The sequence below is a fragment of the Pelmatolapia mariae genome, linkage group LG20, assembly GCF_036321145.2.
Source record: "Pelmatolapia mariae isolate MD_Pm_ZW linkage group LG20, Pm_UMD_F_2, whole genome shotgun sequence".
Lineage (NCBI taxonomy): Eukaryota > Metazoa > Chordata > Actinopteri > Cichliformes > Cichlidae > Pelmatolapia > Pelmatolapia mariae.
The window spans coordinates 33,223,040-33,249,096 of record NC_086244.1 but is presented as its reverse complement, the minus strand read 5'-3'; the positions used below and the strand labels follow the sequence as shown (position 1 = coordinate 33,249,096).

At 39.5% G+C, this 26,057-nt stretch overlaps 1 protein-coding gene across 2 annotated transcripts in view; it reads right to left on the bottom strand.

Annotated features, from left to right (window-relative positions):
* The window catches only part of LOC134617980 (nephrocystin-4-like), a 178,562-nt gene that overhangs the window by 89,682 nt on the left and 62,823 nt on the right, over positions 1-26,057 (bottom strand). The window contains exons 7-10 of one of the 2 annotated variants that reach the window (XM_063463095.1): positions 24,055-24,239; positions 19,536-19,668; positions 1,290-1,508; positions 622-760 (exon numbers count right to left, since the gene is read on the bottom strand). In XM_063463095.1, the coding sequence (XP_063319165.1) occupies positions 622-760; positions 1,290-1,508; positions 19,536-19,668; positions 24,055-24,239 (676 nt within the window). Of the gene's footprint in view, positions 1-621; positions 764-1,289; positions 1,509-19,535; positions 19,669-24,054; positions 24,240-26,057 lie in introns of both variants that reach the window. The other variant, XM_063463094.1, reaches the window with a different exon arrangement.

Sequence of the window (26,057 nt, the reverse complement as noted above, 5' to 3'; positions counted from 1 at the left end):
TGAAGGGCTTTGTTTGTCCACATGATCTTATGAGCTACGTAGTCTGGGGCAATGGATTCCTTGTAGGGCCTCCCAAAACAAACTGGTCCTGGGTGAGCGGCTAGACTAAGATCAATTAAAAAAACTCATATGGTGAAGAGAGAAACAAACAAACAAAACAAAAATCAAAGGACATGGAATTTCCACTCTGAGAGCAGATGTAAGATGATTTTGCAAAGTAATGCAGGTTTAATATCAAAGAGGCCCTAATGGACAGCCAACATCTTCATTTATCCCTTGAGGTGTATCCTTTATTCCCCCCAGACTCCAATCATAAAGTGTATTGATCACGTAGAGCAGGTGGCCCTATTGAGATAACATGTGCACAAGACAGGCTAGTTCGATGCCTGTTGCTTCAAAGTTTGGCTGATTGCAAACAGGTGCTGTTGCACTATTGAAGTGCACCCAACCTAAAAACACACGCATGCACAGAAATCAGACTACACGCTTTCCATTTTAAAAAATTATAGATGTAAGCAGTGAATAGCCTTTTATGTCTTTTTGTGGAGGAAAAGTCTTTGTATGAGCTTTCCAATGAATGTGTGCTTAAAAAGCCATTATGAATTACATAATGATATTTACCCTGTGAAGGTGATGAAGGTGATCTTCTCTGGCGAGGCACGTCCTCCTGTTTTGTCCTCAGGGATGGCTTTGGGCTGGATGCCTTCCTTTCCAGGCTGGATGACAGCCAAAATTTGATCATATCCTTTGCTTCTGAGACCTCCTTGAGAGAAGGAAGTTTCAGACATTTCAACAAAAAAAACAAAACAAAACAAAAAACAGAATGAAGAGTTCAGATTCTGCAGGGAAACAAATGAAAAAGCTGACAGAAGAAAGAAGACGTGATAGTGACATGCAGTTATTTCCAAACACCCAAGCAGTGTTGCAATCCTCTGCAAGGTGTGAAAAGTTAAGTCATATTAGGACGACTTGGGCACCCTTTGAAATTTTTGATACCGTCACCAAAACAATGTCACTTGCAGACAGCTGCCTACATCCATGCTATAAAATATCATGCAGATTTTCAGAGCAGAGCCTTCAGGGATGATAGAACCTGACCTTGAACGGTACTGTATGGGGGCCTAGCATGAAACCCAAGTGCGAATATAGATGATGTGAAAGCTTTTGAATTCAGGGAAGCACTGTCGTGAGTACTGAAGGCTGCTGAAAAACCTCGTCTAAACACCTTTCAGTGGATTCTTCACATTTTAGTCTTTCGACAAAAGCATTCTTCTGTGCCATTGTATTACCTGAGCTGTGCCTGGAGCTGAGATTGGTGCAGGGCTCTGAGCTTTGGCAGACACCTCTGTGCTGTAGACCATGGCTCCATGAGGGTTTGGCTTTGCACCTCCTTGCAATACAAGCTGTATCTCTTCCCCCTTCCACTCAGCTGGCTCCTGGAAGGGACGCCAAATCCCCCAACGAAGGCTATGCAAGAAAGCAGCACGGGATGTAGAGGTAGCAGATAGCTGTGTGATGGAAAACGACAGAAGAATAGGGAATTCAGACATTGATATGATGATCTCGCAAAAAGAAACTGGTGATTAACTGTTGTAAAAACTAAACTGAATGTAGTCTTTTCTCTTTCATCCAACTGAATAATTACAATCTTTTACAGTGTTTAACTGTGATCAATTGATAACGTTATTTAATTCATAAAGCAAAGCATTAACAGTCTCCAAGTACAACCAAAGAACAAAAACATAATTTAATTTGCCAACTTGTAAATCCTTATCTCTAATCACAAAAATGAGCTGCAAGAGGCCTTAAAACTGTGTGGCATGGTGGTGCTTGTCATTAGCACTGAGCATTCTCTAAATCCCACATCGCACACACGGTTTGGAAGCAGCTTTGCTGTGTTTGAACATGATTTACAATCAGTGCCGCTGAGGCTCTACTTCAGCCGTCCCAGGAAAAGTAAAAAAACATTCTGCTTTAAATCATCCACAGAGAGACTCAGTGGTTTTGCTGAATCGATTAATAAGCTGGTCAGCCTCAGACGATTGTAATCAATCATAGGTAGGACAGTACAGAATACACAACAAGCCTGCTAGCCCCACACTGCTCCAAGACAAAGCCGGCCATGTAATAGTTTGCTGAATGCTTCAAATTCCACTGAGAATAGTTCTTTAATGTAACACCATAATCTGGCACTATAGAAAATCAGTCATAAAAGTAGTGTCTTTATTCTAAATGTCATAGAGTACTTGTTAGTGGTACAATAGAACACAATTATCCATGCAATGTGTTGAGGAGAATTTAGCTAATTTTGTGCCATATGATCTACAAACTAATCTAAAATCACTCTTACAAGGGTCAACTAAAAAAAAAGTCATGATATTCAGAGTGTGATCGTTTCAGTTCTTTCTTCATTCTATATAAAAAGTTACATCCCATCGTCTGGAAAGGTAGGAGACCAAAGCAGAACTGCTTTTCCATAAAGTCACTTTTTACTTCAGTATATTAAAGGACAGCAGCCAAAAGGTTAAAAGAGTCTTCACCATGATAGATCCAGTCAAAAATTCACTAGACAGAACATATCTTACTAAGTACCACTGAGGCTATTCCAGATGGGAGCAGCATTTGTGTAATTGTGTTTCTGTTTCCTGTTTGCCACCAGAGTTCAAGATGTTCATCCACAATCCAGTACCATCTTTCAGCAGAGTCCCCAATTACACATCATGTTATCGTATGGCCTTGTAGGCCTCATGGAACTTTCCCAGGGTTAAAAATAAAAGCAGGATGGGCACCAGTTGGGCTGATGGGGTGAGCAGGTGACCAGGTGCTGCAAGGCTGAAATCCAGCAACCTGGGTTGGAGTCCAACCCGAACCCCCTCTGCTGGGTATCTGCTGCCCACCTTTCTCCCTGCTTTCCTGTTCGCTCTCCACTGTCTAATAAAGGCAAAAGGCCCAAATAAATGCAGGGCCATTCTGATTATGTTCTTGATAGGCTCTCCAGGCTTTCTATTTGTAGTAAAACCCTTTTCTTTAAGCATAAATAACATTATGCACCACAAACCATGTTATGGCATTTGCTGTTTAACATACTAAACTAACAACAGCAGCAGGAGCTACCTGATAACGGTCACCACAATCAGCTGGAGTATACAATTTCGGATACAGTTTCTGTTGAGATTCAACTCCTAACAATTGCTGTAGTTATCTTTTAGTCTCAAGAGTGGGTGTTGCAATCACTTATAAATCTTGAACTTACCAATCAGGACACTGTGTAATCAGTAATATTGTCAAAAACTCAGATTGTCTGTAAATAAATAATTATTTTAGTCACTCAATCCACTCAAAATCATGCAGGACTCTCTAGTGGGATTGCAGCCAGATTGGACACTGGCATTAACAGTAAGTGGACACTTTCTCCCTAAATAGGATGTGATACAGATAAACACTGGTTGGAAGTTCATCAATTTCAAACACGCCTAGGGTAGAGCACGCAAACACAGGAATTAATCCCAGTGCTTTGAAAAATAGGGATGTTGTGTAATCGACAAGCACATCTCTAAATCAGTTAAGACATTTTAGATGAAATGTATAGTGGGAGAAGATGAGTATATATGTGTTGTGACATCCTTCTCGATTTCACTGAACTAAAACATAATTTTTATCAGACATTTTTCACTGAAAAGATAACAACAAACGAATGCCCACATTCATAAAATTCTACTTTCATAATATCAACGAAAGATTCAGAAGAAGAACGAACGAAGACTTTTCAGTGCGATATCACATTTCTATTTAAATGAAATAGGCCTGGTCTGCATACCTGCTGAGTGAGAGACACTGGAGCTAGAGACGCTGTGGCCGGGAACGTGTGCCATATAAAAAAAAAAAAACAAACTGATTATTGAAGCAACCATATTAAAATATGCCAATTCTGATACATACCCGGCCAGAACCTTAAGCCTCAAACATGAAAGCTTGTGCAAAATCCTCATATAGACGAGTCAGTCTAGAGTTTTTATAAAGTTGGACACTGCAAGTAAGCAACATAAAAGAAGTTGCAGTGTCTCTTAGGCTGTTAGGTGTGGTGTGTTAAATCTGAGGGTTTAGGGGTGACTGTCACAGCAATGACTGCATGCTATTTAATTAGCTGCCAGTTTCCACCACAATTAATAGACCTACAAATCCAATATGGCATGATGAAACACCATCTAAGGTGAATGAAAAGCAAGCCTGGTGCATGTATGTGCCCTGCTTTCTTAAAAAAAAATTGTGATCCGTGTGGTCATGGTTATTGTAGTATCTTTTGTTGACCAAGCCATCTACCACGGTGTCCCTCCTTGAGAGATTTTTCTTATAGCACCGCGGTGCACTGACCTTTGCAAAAGAGGTCCTTGTCATGTAAGCTTAAACTTAGATCATTTTGTTCTATTGCTGTGAAAAATAACCAGCGCACTCTTTGTTTTTCTGTTGAGGGCTGCTTCAAAATGTCAGTTTACTATGAATTATGCAAAGTAATTTCGCTGCCCAGTTAACAAAGCCCAAAGTGAAGTGTTCAGATAGCTTAATGGAGCTGACATTTTGAATACTACAAGTGAAAGTGCACTGCAGCAGGGACTACGTGTGGTAAAGGTGTAAAGGTTAAATTCATGTCAGCTCCCTGCTTGACAGCAAATTTGAATATTCGCTTTTTATAATATACAATAAACGAACACCTAAACCTGCAGTGTTTATTAAGTTCTTCGAGTGCCGCTTCCTTCCTTTTATATTGACAAACCAACCTTCGGACTTTGTGTTTGGCTTTCGTGTTTGGGCCGAGATACCTGCCAATTTCACACTCATGTAAACACTATGGTTGTCGCTTGTGTGACACTTTAGAGGGAATTAAGCAGGAGAGTACCCAGTCCTGCCATTAAAGGTCTGTTATTCCCATCTAAGAAACTCTTTAAAGCCTCACATATCTCAAGTGGCCAAAGTTGCTGATCAATACTCCATTCTTCTTGAGAGGGAGCCAGTTTCAGACTATAATTTTACCCTCTAGTAGCACAGACATTAACAACAATTTTTTTAACTTCAGAACTATATGGCAGACATAAAACAGATAGCAGTGTATTCCCCATTCAGGCATTGCCTGTTTTTCTATTTCATGGGGGTTGAATTAATAGGATGCTTTATATGAAATGTTAAATCAAACAAGTCTATTTTCAAAGCGATGATTTTGTTCAAATGACTAGACTAGAGAAAGATCATTTTATGGCACAGGGAGTAGCCAGTAAAAATTGTGAGGCAATTTATCTAATGTGTCTCTTTTTTTTTCTTTTTTTTCGCACTTTGTGTCTGTAACGTCTCTGTGCTCCGCGCAGAACATGAAGGAAAGAACAAAATGAGTGTCTCGCACATGACCCAACGCTCACTTCTTGTATTATTCAGTGAATATATCGCAGGAGTGATTCGGGAGCAAAAACGCTGGCCGAGCTCTGAGAGAATGAGAGAGACAAAAGACCAATCAGGGGGCCTTTTCTATAGGGACGCCTACAGCCTTGGAAAAATAAAAAAAAGAAGAAGCTTTTATCTGTCCAAAACTCAATGCTTATCACACTTTCAGTCTTCCAATCATAGGAAACTGAGCCCATGTTCAAAATTGCACCAAGTAGCTGAATGGAAATCAAAAGGAATGAGAAGTGAGCTAAACACCCATCAAAGTTACAAATATGAAGTTATTAAAGGTCAAAGTGGAGGCGTTTGGGTTTTTTTTTTGCCTTTTCTTCTTTTGGCAGGTTTACAAAAACAGAATTCTGCGATTGCAACAATGGCAACGAAAGATATCACACCAAGAAATAATTCTCTTTGAGACGCAAAGTGTGAATCACTGTCACGGTTTCAGTACAGCGGTTTTAAAATGCTTCAGGACAGCGCGATCTACATATGAACTGCAAAAAAAAATAAAATAATAAAGCACCAAAAGCGTGGGGTGGCAAACAATAGGACTGAGGGGATCTCAAAGGGACTCTTGAGGTTTGAGTAAACAAACAGGATAATAGTTTCATTCAAAGCCAGGCAGAAAAATTCACATTATGCATGTAATCCTTCTACAGAGACAGTCATCAGAATTCAAAAGGCTTGAGCTTAAGCGCTACAATATTCATTTCCGTGATTACACGACAGCCGAGATCAATGGTACATCTACATGCAGGTGTAAGGGCTTTAACGGCGTCGTGGTAAGAGCACAGCACCGTAGGAGGCAGTCAGCTGACGCATTTGTGTTAAGGGCCTCTGGTGAGAAGAAAGTTGGCGAGAGGGTCAGACGAATCGACTTATTCTGAGCACCACAGTGTGTCAGTGAGACTTAATCAATCGCAAAGCCTGCTGGTGACAGCAGAGAGACATCAAATCAATTGCATTATATTTCACTGGCAGTAAAGTATGACTCTTTGCACTCGCGCTGTTTTGGGGAGGAAACATTTGAATTAATCAAAAGAATTTGTCATTTGAATTGAAAGTTGTTTTTCCACGTGTTTGCTGTTGTGCCGGTCACTATGTCAGACAAGGCAGAATGATCAATAGCCAATTTCCCCAAAGTGTGATTACACCGTTGATTTGAGCGTTAAAGGCTACATTTAAAATAAGAGCCATTAACTTTCACTCAGAGAGCAACCCTGCACTTGTTTCAATAGTGCACCGGGGAGGGGGGAAAAAAATAGAAACAAAAGCCTGAGGCAAAAGCAGAGAAGCGGCAAACTTTTTCATAAAGTTGCACTGAGGAAAAAAAAACAAAAACAATAACAGCGATGTCACCGCACACATAATTGCTCCAACTGGTAAAGTGTTTTCTAAGGGAAGAATCCATCAACCTTGTTTAGAAGTGTAAAACATAACGCTGCAGCATTTCTAGACAAATAAGTGTGTCTGTTCTCAAACATAATACAGAGTGGAAACAAAGATCTCACGTCTGTAACCTGGAGCAAGAAAAGTAATCATCAAACTTTTGGGGGACACCGAGGAGAAGACAGGAAGAAGGAAATTATTATAAAGGTGACAGAAGGCGAGTTTTGCACATCAAAGAGAGCTGAAAACGCATATCCCAGCAGACAAGAAGAACTGGAGGAACAGACACTTACCAGTGCAATTTACTACTACTTATTAACTCAGAAAAAGTAAGAACATATAAAAAGGGGCTGGGGAAAGCCGCTGCTAATTTAAGGAACAACCACCAAGTCAGACTGGCTCCTGCTATGCCTATTTAAGTTTTCTTAATGTGCCCTAATATGAAGGAGCCAAGTTTGCGATACGCCGAGATAAAGCAGTATGCAGAAACATATTTTTGGAAAAGCTCAAAGAAAAATGGCAAGACACTCATCGACTCGGGGCTTTCTAGAGAATGGCAGGAATTAATCCTAAATTAGGGGGATGTGAGCATTGATGAGAGACAAAGTCTGACAGTTATTACCATTACCGCAGTCTGTTGGACTGTTCGAGTCATTATTTCAGCCAAGACCCTGTGACAGGCACCGGCCCACAGCTCCCGCTACTTATTCTCTACAATGAGAAGCCCTGAAGGAAGTGAGAGAACATGCACAGAGATCATTAACTTAAGAGCACTAAACCACTCACATTTTCATCCATCTGTACAAGTAGTCCAAATGAACCCAGCAGGCTTCTGTGTTCCATTCAGCTCACCAAGGCCAAATCAAGCTTGGGAAGGAATTGTGTTCCTTTTCAGCTCTCGCTGTTGACAGGCACAACTTCAAGGAGGTGTTCATGATAGTCACTCAGGCTCAGGCCAATTTGCCGTGGACGTGCACGTCTTTTATTCGAGCTTTGATGTTCGACAGTACACACCGATAGACAGGAAATGGACATAGCTCTGACGGTTAAGCGTTTGACTCGCTCAATTTTATTCTGGAATGTTTTTTTGAAAAGAAGCATAGTGAAACGTTTAAACCCATTAGCAGATATTTTGCTGGCTTTTAGGAAAATTATAGTTTAGGCACAGACCAAATGCTCAGGATGGAGGTTTTTATCCTCGCTCTAGCAGTTTTACAGACGTTAACATCACTTGGCTGGTCCACTGCTTTGGACCAGCCTCATTAAGTGATGGACCATTTGAGTTTTGTTTTTTTTTTTCAGAGTGAGGGGGTGCAAAAACTTCTATAAGACAAACTCAACTCATGACATATGCCTTATTAAATTCTGGCGAGTGGAAACATAATCAGTAGTTTTCTCATTTAAAATAATACAGACACATTTAACTGACAGCGACAATATGAAGTGCTTCAGATGATTATCAATCCCTCATCAAAGCATCAGATCACTCGTACCTCTTTGCATGAAAATTCAAATCACCAAGAGATAATCGTAATACGATAAGCTTATATAATCACTCGCTGAAAGTTAATGACACCGCATGCGCGTGAGAGTTTACGCCAAGCAAATACCTTTTCCAAAACAAACCTGTCGACATGATATCTCAAAATTAATCGTGTAATATTTTTCGTCTCCAGTGCACTGATACACTGATATACTGCAGACTCAGATTTGTCTAATCTGCCCTAGTTGTGATGAGCTGTATGGAACAGTGGAGAGGAAAAGCTAAATTAGACTTTTCTACAGCTGCTTGGGCTTCAAATGTCTCTGAAATGCCACTGACCTCTTTATGCAACTGCTATTTTAAATGAAAATCAAGTCTGGACTGAATCTCATCTACGTTTAAAAAAAAAAATCCCTCCCAAAAAAAAAAATAAAAAAATAACACAGCCCCAGTCTGAGGAGGCCATTCACAAGAAAACCATTAGATGAGCAAACATCATCACCAATGCCTCTCTGGCTGCCAGGGCCCTGCATCCGTCTGGAGAAGGATGGCACTGCTGGCAGGCACTGACAGGGTAAGACTCACTCTGGGCCAATCGCAGGGGGAGATTGATGCACTTCTCACTGGGGGGAGAACTGACATTCATTTTAATTAGGCGGGCGAAATATTGTCTCTGCGGCACGCAGCCTTACTTGCCTCAGCCTCAGCTTCACATTTGGAAGGAAGGGGGCGGGGGCCCGGGGAGCAATGCCCTCAGAATAGGCCACCGATGAGCTAAATATATCACTTTTAAATCCTGATGACATTACTTTGCTTAAGATGTTTGATTAACATTTAATTAACATTTGTATGACATTTCAGATCAGTAGCAAACAAATATATAACCGGTTTCATTGAGGGAGCGGGCCACACCAAGAGGGAGGTCTCCACCCTCCCGTTATGTAATGCCAGCAGACAGGAAGAACTGCGACCAAGGGAGGGGCTCGTGAGTTCACAGAGCGGTGTTACAGTAAAGAAGATGTTCTGATGAGCATTTGATTGGGAAGAGCTTCGCAAGATACTTTTCATTCAGCAAACATCATTAAAGCCTGCAGGGGCCCACAAAAACCACTCAACACACACACACACACTCAAAAGCTGCACAAAGCACACAAACAGCTACTTAAGGGAAATACCTGTCGGTGAGCCAATTAAAACCCAAATAAGATCCTCTGTGGCACAGAGGAGAAGTTCTACACCATCACGTTTAATAAACCCAGCCACAACCTATGTCACTGCTTTCTGCTCCACATACTGTTTATCCTCCATCCCTTGGCAGTGACAACCGAGACAGAGAGAAGAATAAAAAGATCATTAAGAGAGTGATATTTATTATAGCTCAGCTAATGGAAGGATTGTCAAATACCAAACGCGACACATGCCCGCGTAAGACTCTGAACCACAATTACTAAGCCATCAGTCAAGAGTCATCAGTGTGTATTGGCTCATTCAATATATTAACAGTAGAGTTTTTAATATGCTGCCGGAGGAGCGGCTTAGTATTTCCTTATGTTGATGTTCTAATTAGCACAATAAACAGAGCGACTTCAGCTCTTGTCGAGGCACAGAGACAAGGCGGAACTGCACCTGTGACAACACAGCAGGCCTGTCAAGCCTCGGATTGCTCCACATGCTGAATCAGTCTGCGTGGGGTTATGGTGAAAGTGATACTCCACATATCAGTGGAAAAAGCAAGAAGAGGAAAGAGCAAAGAACTTGTTAACCCCCATTTTCCAACCAACCAACTTGTATACTACATACAGTAGTAATCAACACTTCTTACAAGCAAAGGGCTGCTTCATTTTGTGGGTTTACATGTTATTTTCAAAGGAAAAGTCTGGCTCACAAGCAACACATCTACTTCCCCGCAGACATCAAGTGCATAACACCACTCAACAGGGTTCTCCTTTTAAAACGGCAGATGAAAAATAGAGAGGGTCAACCAACCCATGAAACTAACATTAGATTAATTTACAAGCTGAACACAGCAAATATAACCCACTAGCAACAGTTGTCATTTCAGGCAAAACAATGTAATAGCTTCTGGCAAGAAGGGAGATGATTTCCTCACCACTGTCTGAAACGGTTGCTAAAGGAGAGCTTAGTGAGCAGTCAATTGTGGGAACACGGCAATGCTTGAGTAAAAACAGAACAAAATGTTCCTGGGATGAACAATAATGGGCTGCCAAAACACCTCCAGAAGGGCTGGGATTTTCAGTTTTGTTAAAGAAAAATGAAAAAAATAAAGTGACCATGACATATATTTCCACAGCACTAATTTACCAAGACATGAGCAGCGTCACATATTACTCACAATTTTGCTTTGTTAAGTTTCAACTCTACTGTTTAGCAAGGGCTCCCATAATGCACTGAGTGTTTCTTCTTCAATCACCTCTTTTTACTCACTCTGCATTTAATCATTAGTTACAGATTATCTTTTTTCCTGTCTTCCTCCGAATGCTCACAGCAAATATCCACCACTCCCTGAGCTTTCTTCCTGTTTAAACAGAGTTTTTCCTTCCCACTGTGACCAAGTGCTTGCTCATAGGAGGTCAGCTGATTGGTGGGGTTTTCGCTGTGATGACTGTTGTGATTTGGTCCCATATGCGCAAAATTGAATTGAATTAACAATCTTCAGCACAATTCTAAATGATTTGCTTCATTTCAGTATAATACTAGTATACTGCATTAGTGTACATGCGGTTTATTGCAGACTCTCTCTATAGCAGGATGTTCTGACAACTCCCTGCGCAGATCTCTCTGTACAGTTCAGGATACAGGAAATTGCTAATTTCTCCATGAGCTCTGTATCCACTGTAGTCATCAGTCTCATTTATTTGGAAATTGTTCTCTGTCACTTCTCTGACAGCTAACAGATGTATTAGGATTGTAGTTTTAAATTAAACCACAGACAGCAAACAATGCAACATTCACAAACGCCACCTGACCCCAACTCTGTTTCTTTCACATGACCATGTTTTCTTTAAATTGGAATGTTGCTTTAAATAGCATGTAAGACATGGGAACGCTGCCAAATTCAGACCTGCGTCTGCATACATCTGCGTGAGAGCTCAGGAAAGGGCAAAACAGTGAGTACATTTAAAGGTCATGCATTAATGGTCACACTTCACCTCCCACGCTCAGTAATCAACTGTGCCACTCACTGAATGCAGTCAGGGTCAAAGGTGGCACAACCTGAAAATGTGATGCAGGTGACACTTTTATCACTGGTTGCAAGCAGGCCCAGTTACTCGAGCTGAGATCCCATTTCAGTACATGACACATAGCAAAACTGTCAAAACCCTTTTTCAGCAACACAAGTTTGCTGCTGCGAAACAGCTTGGGAGAGTCGCCAATTACTGTTCCGAGGATGTGATTCACTTTTGACACTCTCTCAGAAGCATAACAGTGGTTAGTGAGAGGATGAAACCAAGTAGCTCTCTTAAAATGTCCCTCCCTTCCCTTCTGTCTATCTATCCATTTTGCTTTCCATCTTTCTTTAGGCTGTGACCTACGAGCAGTCGCTCATTCCCTGTGTCAGTGTTTTGGATGGCTGCAGCTGTCAAATTCCCCGACAAATTGTTTCCTGGCAAAAGGACAAAGCCACGAGGGCCAGCAGAGCCTTCTTCACTGATTTCCTCCGGACTACCCACCCCACCCCCAACCTACACCCCCACACCCATTAGCGATGAGCTAGTGCTTGTCAGCAGAAGAAGGCGGACAACAATAAGCCCCATCGTCTTGCATTAAGCTTTATGTAACTGTATTACATGGCTCAATAGATGAGTACTGCTGCGCTAACGGTAGCTGAGGAGAGGCAGCAATCAGCAAGCAGGAGCAGGGGCAGAGATGTCTCAGATGAAGTTACGGCGGGGCTAAATTGGTGCTGACAGAAAACAATTAGGAGAGGCGTCATTGCCTCGCATCAGTTGTCAGTGACCCGAGTATTCGCACAGTGAGCAAACCGCAGCCTATGGAAGGCATTCACTTAAACTTTTAAGTGCATAACTAAAAGCATGATGTGCTATGTTGAATAGTACATCATGAATAGAGTTTTTTCCACTTCTTATATAGAGCATGTGAAGGAGCTGAGAAGGGTTGAAATATTTTACAAGGCTGGCATGAAACTGCGTGTATTTGTTTGTGTTGGCATAAACTTACTTTACTCACCTTCTATAGTAAGTGGCCTTCTCATTTTACCATAAAAACAAAAGTTCTTGACACCAATACAGTATTGATTTTATATGTCATGTAAGTGGGATAAAAGTGTAACCTCTAATGATGTTCAAGGATAGTTTCTGGCACTGGCTGTGAATAGTCTTTACCTTTCCTTTGTTACTGACTGCTGGGTTTAGACGTATAAGTAAGTCTGAAATGCTTCATAATGGGGTCGTGGGAACTGACAGAAAACTATGCATTTTATTTCAAACCATTTAATATGTAAAAAAAAAGTCTGTGCCAGAGAAAAGTAAATCCTCTAAATATTTTGTGATCAAACCCCACATTAAGAGCACCAAACAGCAAAAACACTGTATCACACTGTGATGAAAGCAGAAACATCAGAGGGCAGCAACTGAAACAAATTAAGCCAACAATTATCAGCACGGACACTGCAAAAGGTAGGAGAGGAATTTTTCAACATTCTACAAAAGTTGAAGAAGTGTCAAGTGGCAGCTTTTACCTTGAAACCCTCTTAAATCTCTCATTATCTCTCATATCATTGGAGTAGGTATTAGTTTATGCTAAAAATGCCACATTTCCTCCAAGAAATCAATGACATGCAATTAAAGTAAAAACATAGCAAGAGATGGAGGAAAATAAGGTTACCTTCATCTTAATATTTTGTAGCATCATAATTACTGAGCAAGGCAGTGAGCAGAACAACTAACTGCAACTCTTAAGCACTGCTGTCTTTTTCTTTCTCACCCCCCCCCCCCCCCCCCCTCGAGTTTCTTCCACATTAAGCGAAGCAATATGGAGAAGTGTGTTAAAATTGACATAGAAGGACACAGTTCCCCTGTGTTCACCCAATCAAAGTACAGGCGCAGTGCGGTGTGTTGGGCAGTACAGTACAATGGTGTTAAAAGGATAAGAGAGAATGAAATAGAAAAACACAGAGCAAGAAGGCAAAAGGACTGTGGGCACGGTGTGTGTGTGGTGGCAAAGAAAAGTTGATTATTTGAAGTTCATTGACCCCAGATATCCTCTGAGAACAGCCTATCAGACAAATTCCCAGTTCCTCTCCTTTCCCCAGCCTCCTTCATTTAAATCGTTATCTCCATCCCTCTGACTGCTAAGGAGCATAAAAAAGGGTGCTCAAAGGCTCTCAGAGAGAGAGAGAGAGAGAGTGCATGGCAGTGGGAGAGCAGGCAAAAAATAGAGAGAGAGAGAAAAAAGGAGCCCGATCATAGCCAAAATCAAAAATACCAAAGAGGATAAGTGACGACACTGCATGATGTTCTTTCTTCATAACCAAAGGCGATAAGGGCAATGCAATTTTTGTAAAAAAGGAGGCCATCCTTGTTCTTTGTCTTACTGTGAGAAGCAGACTGGCTTTCAACACAGCAAGGATGAGACATGTAGGCAGTCTCAGAGCACCAGGTGATTGCCTCTGTATTGCAGCGGTAATGTTTTGCAAGAGAAGGGATTTCAACAAAATTGTTTTACAGTTTTCACCCACCTCATCCCCCTCAGAATACATCAAAAGATATAATTTTATTTAATCAAAGGGAAAAAACAGTAAGGCAGACTGGCATGTTGCTGCCATGCAAGCACAGCTCTGTGGCGGATGAAACTCTTTCAAGCTGCACTACACAGCACCATCTAGTGTCAGCATAGGCATTAAAAGATGGGATTCAAAGGAAGTAGCAGGATGTCCACACATAACTCAAAAGACAAATCCACACATGCAACAAACAGAGCGCTTCAGGAATGTAACACCCACTACCCCCAAACTTTACAACAAAGCTACTGTATTACTGTTATTGCTGAATCGATGAGCGTTATTCTGCAAAAACACTGCAACATATTTCAGTTTATTAACAAGTTTATGTCAGTTTCTACATCTTTCCTACAGTACTCAGTTATCCTGTAATTCTATTAAACAGATGGACTTTCATTTTATTCTAATGCATATTATATACCATCTAATATATTGTATAAATAATATGTATACTTAAATTTAGCATCTCAATTTATCTACAGTGTGGTGAAAAAACCTGTCTTTATATTTTGATTTGAAGGAAACAAACTTTCTTGTCATTTTTTAGCTGCTTTAACACCCATTTTCAATCCAGTGCCTGTACCTGACCATTTTGAGAGGTTATTGCTTTTTTGTGTTTGCTTATTAAGCCACTTACCACTGACCTATGAATCACTCAAGCATAGAAAAGGCACCTAATTCAAGGGATGATCCAGTCTTTTGTCTACACGTAACAGACACCTCAGCAAAGAACAATTTTGAACTTAAGGGCTTTGTTAGAAAAAGTATGAAAAAATCCCAATGATAACAGAGTTTTACAAGGCATAAAATAGCATTCTTTGACCAACAAGGTGATTCCCTAAGAACCATTAGCCAAAAGCCCGGCATCTCTCAACACGGCCTGCAGTGTGTCCTTATGTGTGAGTACACACACACTAACAGAAGCCACTGATTTTCAAAAACACCACCAGAGTTATACTAGTGCTTGAAAAATCTTACAAGAGGTTGTGGCGGCAATCACACATGAACCCTCACATTTGTTGTTCTCAAGTGGTGTCAAGTAGTGTGAAGTCTTGTTGGCAGTGAAAAGCTGTCAGCATTGAAGATACACCCTGGCTCAATACAGCTATAACACCTCGAAAGCACCACATTATTGACAGTTGCGACAGTCCAGGGACCTGTATAGTGTCCCATCACACTGTTCTTGGTAGCCAGAGATATAGAGTATGAGGGCGTAGCAGTCAGCTGATAGTATGGCAGGACTGTGCAAGATGCAGTGGGCGGCTGGGTGAGATTTCTTCAGGAGGCAGCACGCATCAAATCCTTATCAGTCAACACCCAAGAAGGAGCAGCCTGTGCATTAACATTCACAAATAACATATGCACACATCAGGACGCAGATACACAGACACGCACTCCTCTCCCACACACAGAGACAAAAATTACCCTCCACCCACTAAATATCTCTCACCTCATCAAACATTCAAACAGTTATGCCAAAGAAGGTGAAGGTGGTGAAGCAGAGTGTGGCAGAAGGTAGTTTTTGTCACCCTCCCTTGCTATTCTGGGGGGATGTAGATGACAATTTGATGGTTCTATCAAGTTTATTAGAATTTCTAAACTTGGGTGAAGTTTGGTTTTTTTTTAATATAGGCACAAATTCCACTAGGAGCTTGAAAGTTTGAAATGTTTAATGGCAATATGTCTATCAGAGTAAGAAATGTTGTGTAAGTCTGATGTTTTGAACAAAGGCTGGCAGATTTAATGGCAACCCTCGTGAAACATATTTACAAATTTATACAGTGCATACTTTAGTGAGCACAAATGTGCTCAAAGCAAATTGTGGCACATTAGGAATGGGGACTTCAAAAACACACACATCATATTACTGGGACCATGAACCACTTCAGTAAATTTATAACATAAATGTAACCCTGACAGTGGGAAAAAGTTCAGTTACTCCAACTCCAAAAAACAAAAAATGATTTTAATTTCACGTTTATTTGACTTCATTGCTTCCTACCAGAGTCCAATTATGACCACCTTCATGTTCACATCTGTGACTCAACCGTGCTTCACAAACTTGTACAGAGAGTAAACATTACCTGTTGTGTCAAACTGATCCAAGTACAACCGGGCTACGAAGGAGGAAATGCTAGCAGCTGGTGATGTGCAAACCAAATGTAAACAAATGACTCAACTGAGCATTGCTAGCTGCACTCCATATGAGAGGCGGTTACATGGTGGAAAGGTTACTCTAGGTTACTTTAACTTTAGTTATTGTTAAACTCAAGTGTCAAAGCATGTTACATGCATAATACAGCTGCTGGCACCTTGTTTCAATAGATTCACACCTCAAATTAGGTATTGTGTCATCAAATAACAGTAGCTCATTTCAAAATAAGGATGGAAAAAGAAATTTACCTCATTTACTTAAAGCCACCTGCAAGTATCAATAAAACATTTTTCAGTGTTTGTTTTTCTATATAATCATAAATATCACTACTACAAATTTAATTGAAGTATCATGATATCATTTTAAGGCTATATCACAATTTGCACAAATGCTTCCTTTCAAATCTGTTATGATGAAAGGAAGAAACCTAAGAAAAGAAAGGTGTGCGACACATGTAACGTCATGAGCTGTGAAACTCAATCCTGCCAGACGTGTTTAATCTAGTAATAAGTAAAGGGTGCAATTATTTAAATATGATATCATTTCACTTTTGACTGTATTTTTTATGAAACAAAATGAAAAGTCTTGACTTTTTAAAGTCAACAAGCCTACAGCTGTGGCCATATCTGCTCTACACAAAGACTAAACTTAAAAAGAGATGCAACAATGGGTAGAGCGTGCTGAAAATTCTATTTCTACTTTCTCACCTAAATGCACATGCAATTGTGTAACTGTTAGCCACTCTAGCTATAGGTCAGTTGCACTTTGGTGACATTTAATCCACTGCTAACAGCCAGTTGTCAATTTAAGTGAGATATTCCACACTGTTGATAGGCTATAATAAAGTTTAATACAGACATAAGCGCCCTTCTAAGTATAAACAAGAATGGCTCTGCTCATGCACTGGCTTATATCTAGCACCATCACTATGTCAAAGTTTCAATTAGCCCAACAGTTTGTTTAAAGAGAATGGTAATCGTTAGAATTTCATGCTGTTAAACTGCTCAGAGTCACTAGGACGGCTCTCTGTATCATTTTGTCAGAATCTCTTTTTTTAAATTCTAAAAGTCACCTATGAGATACTAGTGTTATAATAATGCTTTAATGTGCTAGAAAACTATTCCATATAAACAGTTGCCTTTCCACAACCCAACAACCATTATGTCTCAACAGGAAATTATCACTCTTGTCCACGGTAAAAAAGAAAAAAAAAAAGAAAAGGGAGAATCTGTCAATTTACAATACACTGTCAAGTGGATGCAAAGGTAAGACTGGGTGAATTAATACATAAACGCAAATGTGCTACGTGCCAGCCATGGCTGGTTGTTTTTCCTGCTGTTTTTAATTGGTGATCTGGTGACCCATGCTTGTATAAGGGACAACGCGCAGTAACACAGTAAGAGCCCAGCCTTGGCATGCATTAAGTGTTGAAGGCTCTCCCACGCACATAATTACCACAGTCCTTTTGTGATTTTTTCATGCCATGTGAGGTTGTTAAGTGGTTTGAATTTGAAATTTACTTCCCTTGGGGACATGTCGACTCTGTAGCTTTGCAAGAGGTACCTGCTGCCAATATAAACAGATGTAACACTGACAGGACTTTAGATATTGTATTCAATTAACTGACAACATTAATGAAATTGCTGTTATTACTTTTATTTTTAAGCAGTCAAAATTAACAAAAAAAAAAACCATCAGCACATAAGCAGTCAAAATTAACAAAAAAAACCCCATCAGCACATAAAGTTTATATATTAAGATGCGTCAGTGTATATTTGGATTGGGCTTCCTAATGCATATAACTTTTACTAACTAACTTTGATCATCTGGTAAAATGTCAGGCAGATACTTAATTGGTTGATAATTAATTGGCCAGGCTCTAGTTGCGATAAGTAATATCTAAGATAATATATTTGAAACAGAGAGAATTAAAAGGAATTCTCTAAGCAGACCTGCATTTTGAACTTCATTTTTTGTAGAACTACCTAAAATGTAGCTACAACACCAGTCAAGACTTTGCTTTGTTAATGTTACGTCATTTTAGGCAACAACAATCAATGAGCCCCTTCAAAAACCTTTGATTGACATATTTATGTAAAAGAAAACATAATAATTTTTGTTGAGTTGAAAAGTTGAAAAAGCAGATTGTGCAGAAGTTTAAAGCAAAACATAAAACAATAAGACAATGACATTCCCATTTTTAACTACACTTTTCCATTTAACAGTTTTGCATTGAGGAATGTTATACTAAACTTATATTTGCAAATCACTGAATTCTGTTTTTATAGTCTGCACAGTGTCATTATCTTGGAGAATCGACTGGAAGGAAAAATATCCAGGCACACTTCTGATGAGGTATTTATGCTGCTGGATATTTTGGGCTACCACGGATGTGAGGAGTTGAGATTTTTTGAGACATTAATTGACTTAACAGAGAGAGTAGCTCGACCAATATTTATTTATTAATGTATTTGTCTCAATTTGGCACACCATAGTGACTATAAAAACATATTAATGAAAAGAAACAAAGTATTTATAAAAGTACAGAATCCTAATAAAAAGTACACCACACTGTAATGGTAAAAAATACAATAATCTGGAACTTGCTGGATTTCTCAAAGAGCCTTTGAACAACCCCCCAAAATTTTCCTTAGGTGGACTGAATTTCAGTGATGCAATTGATAACTTATCTTAGTTAATAATAAAATGACTTATACCACCAAACCAGCCAAGAGCAATGGGATTCTTTTCAAGATCTGACAGCTCTACGTTTCAACCTCGGCTTTGTGTGCATTTTAGCAGGAAAGGAGTGCACACTTGTCTAAGCTGAAAAATAAAACAGAAAACTACACATTAATGCATGTTTAAAGAAACATGTTCAGCATGTTGCTATCTTTTCCATTAAATTGATTTATCAAACTTAAATAGAAGCTGTAATAAAATTTGAAAAAAGACGGGAGTTGATGGGATTGTTCTAATGAAACACCAACATTTTATGTATAGTTGGATCTGGTCAAATCTTTATGATACAACCTACAAGCCTGCATGTCTTTGGAAACTTACATCAGTTCACACTATAATCTGACCATCCATACTTCTTTCACACAGGCCACATTGCTTTCAGTGATTTCCTCTGGGAGACGATGGGGAAAAGGTGTGACACTCAAAGAACACAAAAGCGATGGTGAAACAACAAAGACAGAGTGGAGCTGAGACAATGTTGTGAGGACTTGTTTGAGTGTTTCTGATTGCTCCTGAGTTAATTTTAGGCTAGAATGCTGATTAACAAAATCCATGTGCTTTTGCATTTCTCTTACCATAGTCTCTCGGCCTATTGGAGTAGAGAAGACATACTCTAGCTGAAAGATGATTGCCAGAGCCTGATGATTGGTCAGTCTAAGCTCTAGGCTGCTGCGAAGGCTCAGGATCTGAGGCAGGGAAGATGTTGAGCTGAAGAAGAAACAAAGACACACACATGCAGTAAAGTGCAAACGATGCAAAGCTGTTAGCAAAGCAGTGACTAAATGTCACTGAAATGCACAGGTCCCATTATTTCTGTTAATAAAGCTGCATTTTCTATTAAAATGATTCAAAATCAATGTCTGTGAGGATTTGCTAAATGTTCCTTGGCAAGCACCGGCCTCTTGTGTGAGAAATGGAACAGCACTCTTGGTATTCGTCATTCACAGTTTGCATACACCATAGGCGGGAGCATACTGTGGAGCGCTAGCGTGTCACGAGGTGGGGCCGAGAGCCTTTTCCTTTTTCGCTTCATGGACTCTCTAGAGTCCTTTTTTTCCCTCTCTCTCTGCTGTCTGAAACTATCAGGCATAACATAACCAAGACAGACTGCCAGCTTTTCCTGGCAGCACCAAAACAATTCAAACAAAGTAATTATTCCCTACATTGGTGCTGTAGTCTTAAATCACTGCATTTACAAGAACTTTATTCAGGAAAGTGCAAAAGATTTTAATTTTTGGATACTGATTATTGTTATTCATATTTAAACCATAATTAAGGACAGATCGCTGGTTAGTATGTTATTACTTTTCATACTAATAACCCACTCATATAATCATCCAAATCATCATCAACATCAGCTACTCTTGAATGTGAAGTAGCAAACACATTTTTTATTGAAATGCCCAGTGAGAAGGGGAACATTTTTCACTTCTTTTATGTGTGTGTGTGTATGCGTGTTATCAGTTGAGCTTTACAGCATATTTTGGCATATTTGCTTTAATTTCCTTCTCACATTTGACAGACTTATTTGATCCTTAGCTCAAAAGTCCTGTTTATCATTATTTCATGAAACCGTAGAAAAATATTTCTCCTAATCATCCCGACAAGCTCATCTTCAATGAAAGTGCACACGCTGACAGAGAGGTGTGGAAAACCGTCGTGAAAGTGTAAGCAGTAGCTTCTGCCATCACTGTCCACCGAGAGAATGTGTTATTTCCAGAAAGTATTGTTAACACAAACATACTTCTTCACTCCCTTCACAGAAGGGACAAAGCTAGAGCATAAAAATAAAACTCCACATACGACATAAACTTTACAATATCAAAATAGGTAATACGTCACCATACTCAGTTTCATTATTTTTATTCTGTTGTATGACTGATATTCAGTTGTTAGTATTTTTGTCACAGCTGCCAGAACAGTCAAATCTGGCAGCTGGTGTACCTATTGTAAACTACCTCAAAAATTATTCATATTTTTTTAATTAATTAGTTAATTACATTCATTGGTTTAAAAAAAACCCACAAAATATCTTTATTATTAATTTATTTTTTTGTTTTTATTCAATTTCAATCATCACACAACAATTGTGAATAGCGGTTCTAAGGACTGGACATTGTAGATCAAGGATGTCAAACTCATTTTACATCGTGGGCTACATACAGGCCAATAAAACTAAAACTGGAGAAAAAGTTCTGGTAGTTCAAAATATAAAGTTTTTGTTAATTTACAGAAATCTACAGAATTGTCCAGTGAGCTGAATTGGATTCTTTACCAGGCCAGTTCTTGTCTCTGGGTGTTATGTTTGACACTCCTATTGTAGATACATAAATAAATCCATCTGTCTGCATAATATGATTTTGATTGCAATTTATCTGTATTGTAGTGGTGAAATTCACTTGGGAGTTTTCTCTCTCCTGTTTTATTTTCATGATTTAAGCCAGGTGCTCGTGACCTGGCTTAACCACTTTAACACCGAATCTCATGGTGTCTTAATAAAACCCAAGGGCAAAAACAGCTCTCTGTGATTGGTTATGTAGTACACTCAAATGTACTTTATGACTGTTTTATGAGGAATGAATCTTGTATGCTTTGGTACGGTGTGTAAATTATGGGTCTAAGCTTGGGTTAGCAAATGGGAGCCGTTATGAAAAAGAGAATTTGTTATGGGCAAGGTCAGCAAATATTTTACAAAGCCACACAGAAAGTTTTAAACATAATGTACATCGAGACATGACCATTCCACATTATGACTATTGTGTTGATTTAATGTGCACTTCTTTTTTTCACAGTCTTAAAAGTTCTTGTTTATCCAGCAAGCAGGCAAGCAGGAGTGTGACATTACAGTTCGGTACAGATATTTTTGGAAAGGATATAATTTTCATCATTTTTGGCTCAGTTTGGCACTGCAATACATTTGGAAAACCAAGATCAAAATGCAGCTGAAGTGCTGACTTTCAGCAAAGATTTTACAAAGTAATGGATTAACAACTGTGGAATTACAGCCATTCGGAGTATGTTTTGAGTTGTCCATCTGTAAAATGAAGTGTCTTGCAGTGAACACTGATGCATTTGAGTGAATCTTAGCAGAAAATACAGCTCTAGATAGGACAGTCTTTATTTTCTCTTCTTTTCTTCTGTTTACTGTATTTAACTCTTGGATTATATACAGATGAGGATCATTCCTCCCCTTGAAATTTAAAGTTTTTGTCAAAAACCTCTCAAATGCTTTTTAACAGAGATAGGGATTTTCACTACAGAAAAAAAACAAAAACTACCAGGGTAAATATTCTTAGCTCCCTGAAAAAGTGACCTTTTTTTATTGAGTCATACCACCAACTATGCAATGCTCAGACCTTGTAAAATCAAGTTAAAACTGAGGGTTATATTCCAATTTAAACACAGTATAAAAACTTCAGTGAGGGTTTGAGCCGTCACAAGCATCATTTCAAAAACTAAAGAAATCACTTTAGACTTAAGAAAAAGAATTGTTGATGTTCACAAAGTGTCAAGAACTGGAGTGAGAACTAACATCAAGAAATTCAAAGAGAGCCACACAGCTCAGAACAAGCCTGGCAGAGATAGAAAGGGAATGATTTCAAAGACTCTGGAAAGAAAACTAGTCAGAGATGTTTCTACAGACCCCAGAACAACTGCAGAGACACGTGAATGACTTTCCCAAGTCGAGATTGTCCTCTCAAAGAAGACGATCACTAGAACCCTGCACAGGAATGGACTGTGAGGTTGTAGACCAAGAAAAACTTCTGCAGAAGAGACACCTCCAAGCCAGACTTTAGCACGCCAACCTCAGAATGATTATGTATACTGGAGGTACACCCTTTGGTGAGATGAGACTAAACTAGAGCACTTTGGCCACAGAGGTGCTGCTTATGTTTCGAGAAATGCGTGAGAGGCGTACAACCCAAAGAACGCCATCCCCACATTGAAACACAGTGGTGGGGGTATTATGCTGTGGGGATGCTTCAGTCTGTTTGGAATTGCGGATCTCATCAAGGTGGAAGATACCTCATGCAGTCAGCAGCAAAACTGGGTTTGGCAGTCACTTTTTCTTCCTGCACAACTCAAAACATGCGTTGCTCCTGGTGAAGAACTACCTCCAGAAAATCTAAGTGAATGTTACTGACTGGCCTGCACAAAGGCTGACTTGAATACCACAGAAAATCTGTGGGATTAGTTTAAGACCAAGATCTGGAAGACCATCTATTTTATTTCTGTGTGCAAAGTAAAATAATCTAAGCATCCAAATTCAAACAAGGTTGTTTAGAAAGGCTGGGTTACAAATTCCTTGCTCTGTTTAACAGCACTTTGGAAATACTTTTAAAAGAATGAAATTTTAATAGAGGGGCTAATAAATCTGTCCTCATTTGCACACCTACCTCCTAATGTGTGTTGATTCTTCTCTTGGCTGGCTGTTCTGAAGGGTTTTTTCTTTGCTACAGAAGACCCTGCAATCAGCCACCACTGTCATCTTCCATTGGGCATCGAGGCCTTGTGATGTTGCCGTGCTTATCAGTGCATTCAATTCAATTCAGCGTAATTTTATTTATATAATGCATGCATTAACTTAGCCATCTCTAAATTTTCCACTATCTGGATCTGTTTACTTTTGAAGGCTGTGGATGACCTTTTTTGGTTTCTTAGCTGATGAAGAAATAATGAATACACGGGCTACCTCTGTCCATAGAACAGCTCAAAATTACACTTGAGCCACTGAAAATAGGGCACAGTGTATAATAACATTAACACACACCAAATACATTATATATACTGCATATCTTATGAAACACCAGGAAGGAAGAAAGTCTGCATGTTGAACTTTTTCTAGGCATCTCTGAACCAGTAATACAGACAAATAATATTCATACCAGCCAAGCTTTTTCAAAAATACAGCTTGTGCTGACATGGCAAGATAAACTTCGAATCACTTGCCCATCAGCAAAAGGAAAGGCATCTGGAGAGGCTGAGGAAATACCATAAACATTATCACTCCTGGAAAGGTTTTTGCTCATCTCTGCTCTTTTATGGTGTAGAATTAAAGCTTTACTGTAGACATAAAGAGTTCCCCCTGCTCACCTGTCCTTACTCAGAGCGCTCTGTTTGGAAGGGCTGCCTGCTCGTCCTCTGACTCCTGAGGGAAAGGCCTCCAGTACTACCACTTGTGGCTTCTCAAGGAAGCACCAGCCATTGTGGACTCCAACATGAAGCCTCCTTTCCTGAATGACAGCTGTCTTTATTGCACCATCTGATCCTGGATGTATCTGAGAATCGGTGAAGAAAAAAAAGTAAACATATATTACACTTATAATCAATAAATATTAGTATTTTATTTTTTACATTATATTTTATGTCTATGTAACAGTGTTAGGGATTTTGTTTCTTAGTTGAAATTGATTTATAACATGAAAGTTTACATCAGCAGCCTTGTTTACTTATCCTATTAACCAATAATTTGCTAGCTCTAATTAAGTATTTTATCATTAACAAAAATATGTGAAAGACATCATTCAAATAATAGTGTATAGTATTCTTATTTTTTCAATTATGTAGTTTCCTTTTGTTTAACAAACAAGTGCTGGCAGATATGGCTTTGCCACCCTGTATCAGCTGCAGTTAATGCGCAGCTGACTGACAGCTGTTCAGTGACTGACTGTAAACTCTGTAACCCCGAAGTGCAACGCGACGCTGAACCTTCCTCTCCTCCCACTCTTTCCCATTTTTTCTTTCCAGTTCAATCTTTTCTCTCTCTCTCCATCACATCTGCTACTCCCACTCTCCCTTTTTTCCCTTCTCTTTTCGTTGTCATTTTCTCTTTCTGTCCCCCTCGCTGCTTAAAGCCTTCTCCATATCCACCCACACCTTCTCAATCAAATTAGCATATCAATTCAGCTTTGGGTTTTTTCTTTTAAAACAGCAACAGCAGAAACAGGAGCAGGAGTAACAGCCCAGCCCGCTTGGATAACTGTACGGCCCACATACATCACCGCTCGCTGCTGTTCTTCTCCTTGTGTTACATCTCTGCGCCTGCTGAGTCCATCTCTGTCTCTGTCTTCATGTTTACTATCTACGCTCCTCTTGTTATCGTTGCTCATTCGCTCACTTACATTATCCAATATGTGCACAGCTCTATACCATATTTTTCTTTTGGTGATGGGGATGGAAGATTAAAGCTCTTTTCATAACCTCAAGTGACTCCTTTATTTCTCACTATCCTCTAACAAAAGAAACAAACAAAAAACTATCCGCTCATCTCAAGTGCTCTATTTTGTGACGAGAGAAAGCCTTGCTGTTACACATATACGGGCAACTAAAAAGCACAGAAGATGCAGGTAAAAATGAATTAATGTGCCTAGTTTTCATGATGAATAATCAGCTTGTGGACCTAGTGTCTACAGTACGTTTTAATAAGATTTCTTTTGTATTATTTTAAGATTTGGTGGCTCACTAAGGCAACACTGCATGTATAGTCTGTTTTCAACCGGCTCAGCTCTTATTTGGCTTTAGGAGTGTTGCATAACTGTCCTCCAGCTGGATCACATAGGCTAAGTCTCTAATCAATTACTGTTTGCTGTTTTTGAGTGCCAAGACTAAGATGTACTCACACAGAGCAGTCAACATCACATGGAAGTCAACCTCGTGCACCATGCATGCACAGTGACAAGCAAAACAATTAATAATTACCAAACAAAATTATGGAAGACTAAATTCCTGTATACAGTGGTGCAAGTGAAAGAAAAAAAACACAGTAAACTACATTTGTCTCAATTCTAACAAAAAAGTCCTGATTAAATAAACACTAATTACCTTGTCCTGAAGAGTTTCTCTTTGTTTTTTTTGGAAAGCACAGTGCAGCAATGGCTAGGACTATCACCTCACGACAAGAGACCTCTGGGTTCAAACCTGCTGGTTTAGAATTTACCATTCACATCTGTTCCAGTTCATCCTTCACCTCCTAGTATTGCCTGGTCTCACTCATATGTTGCTGTCACCTGGAACTGCTACATCTATCATAATTTCTCTCTTATTCTTATTGTCAAGCTGTGTATGGTTGCTAAGCCAGCACTGCACCTGCTTATTAC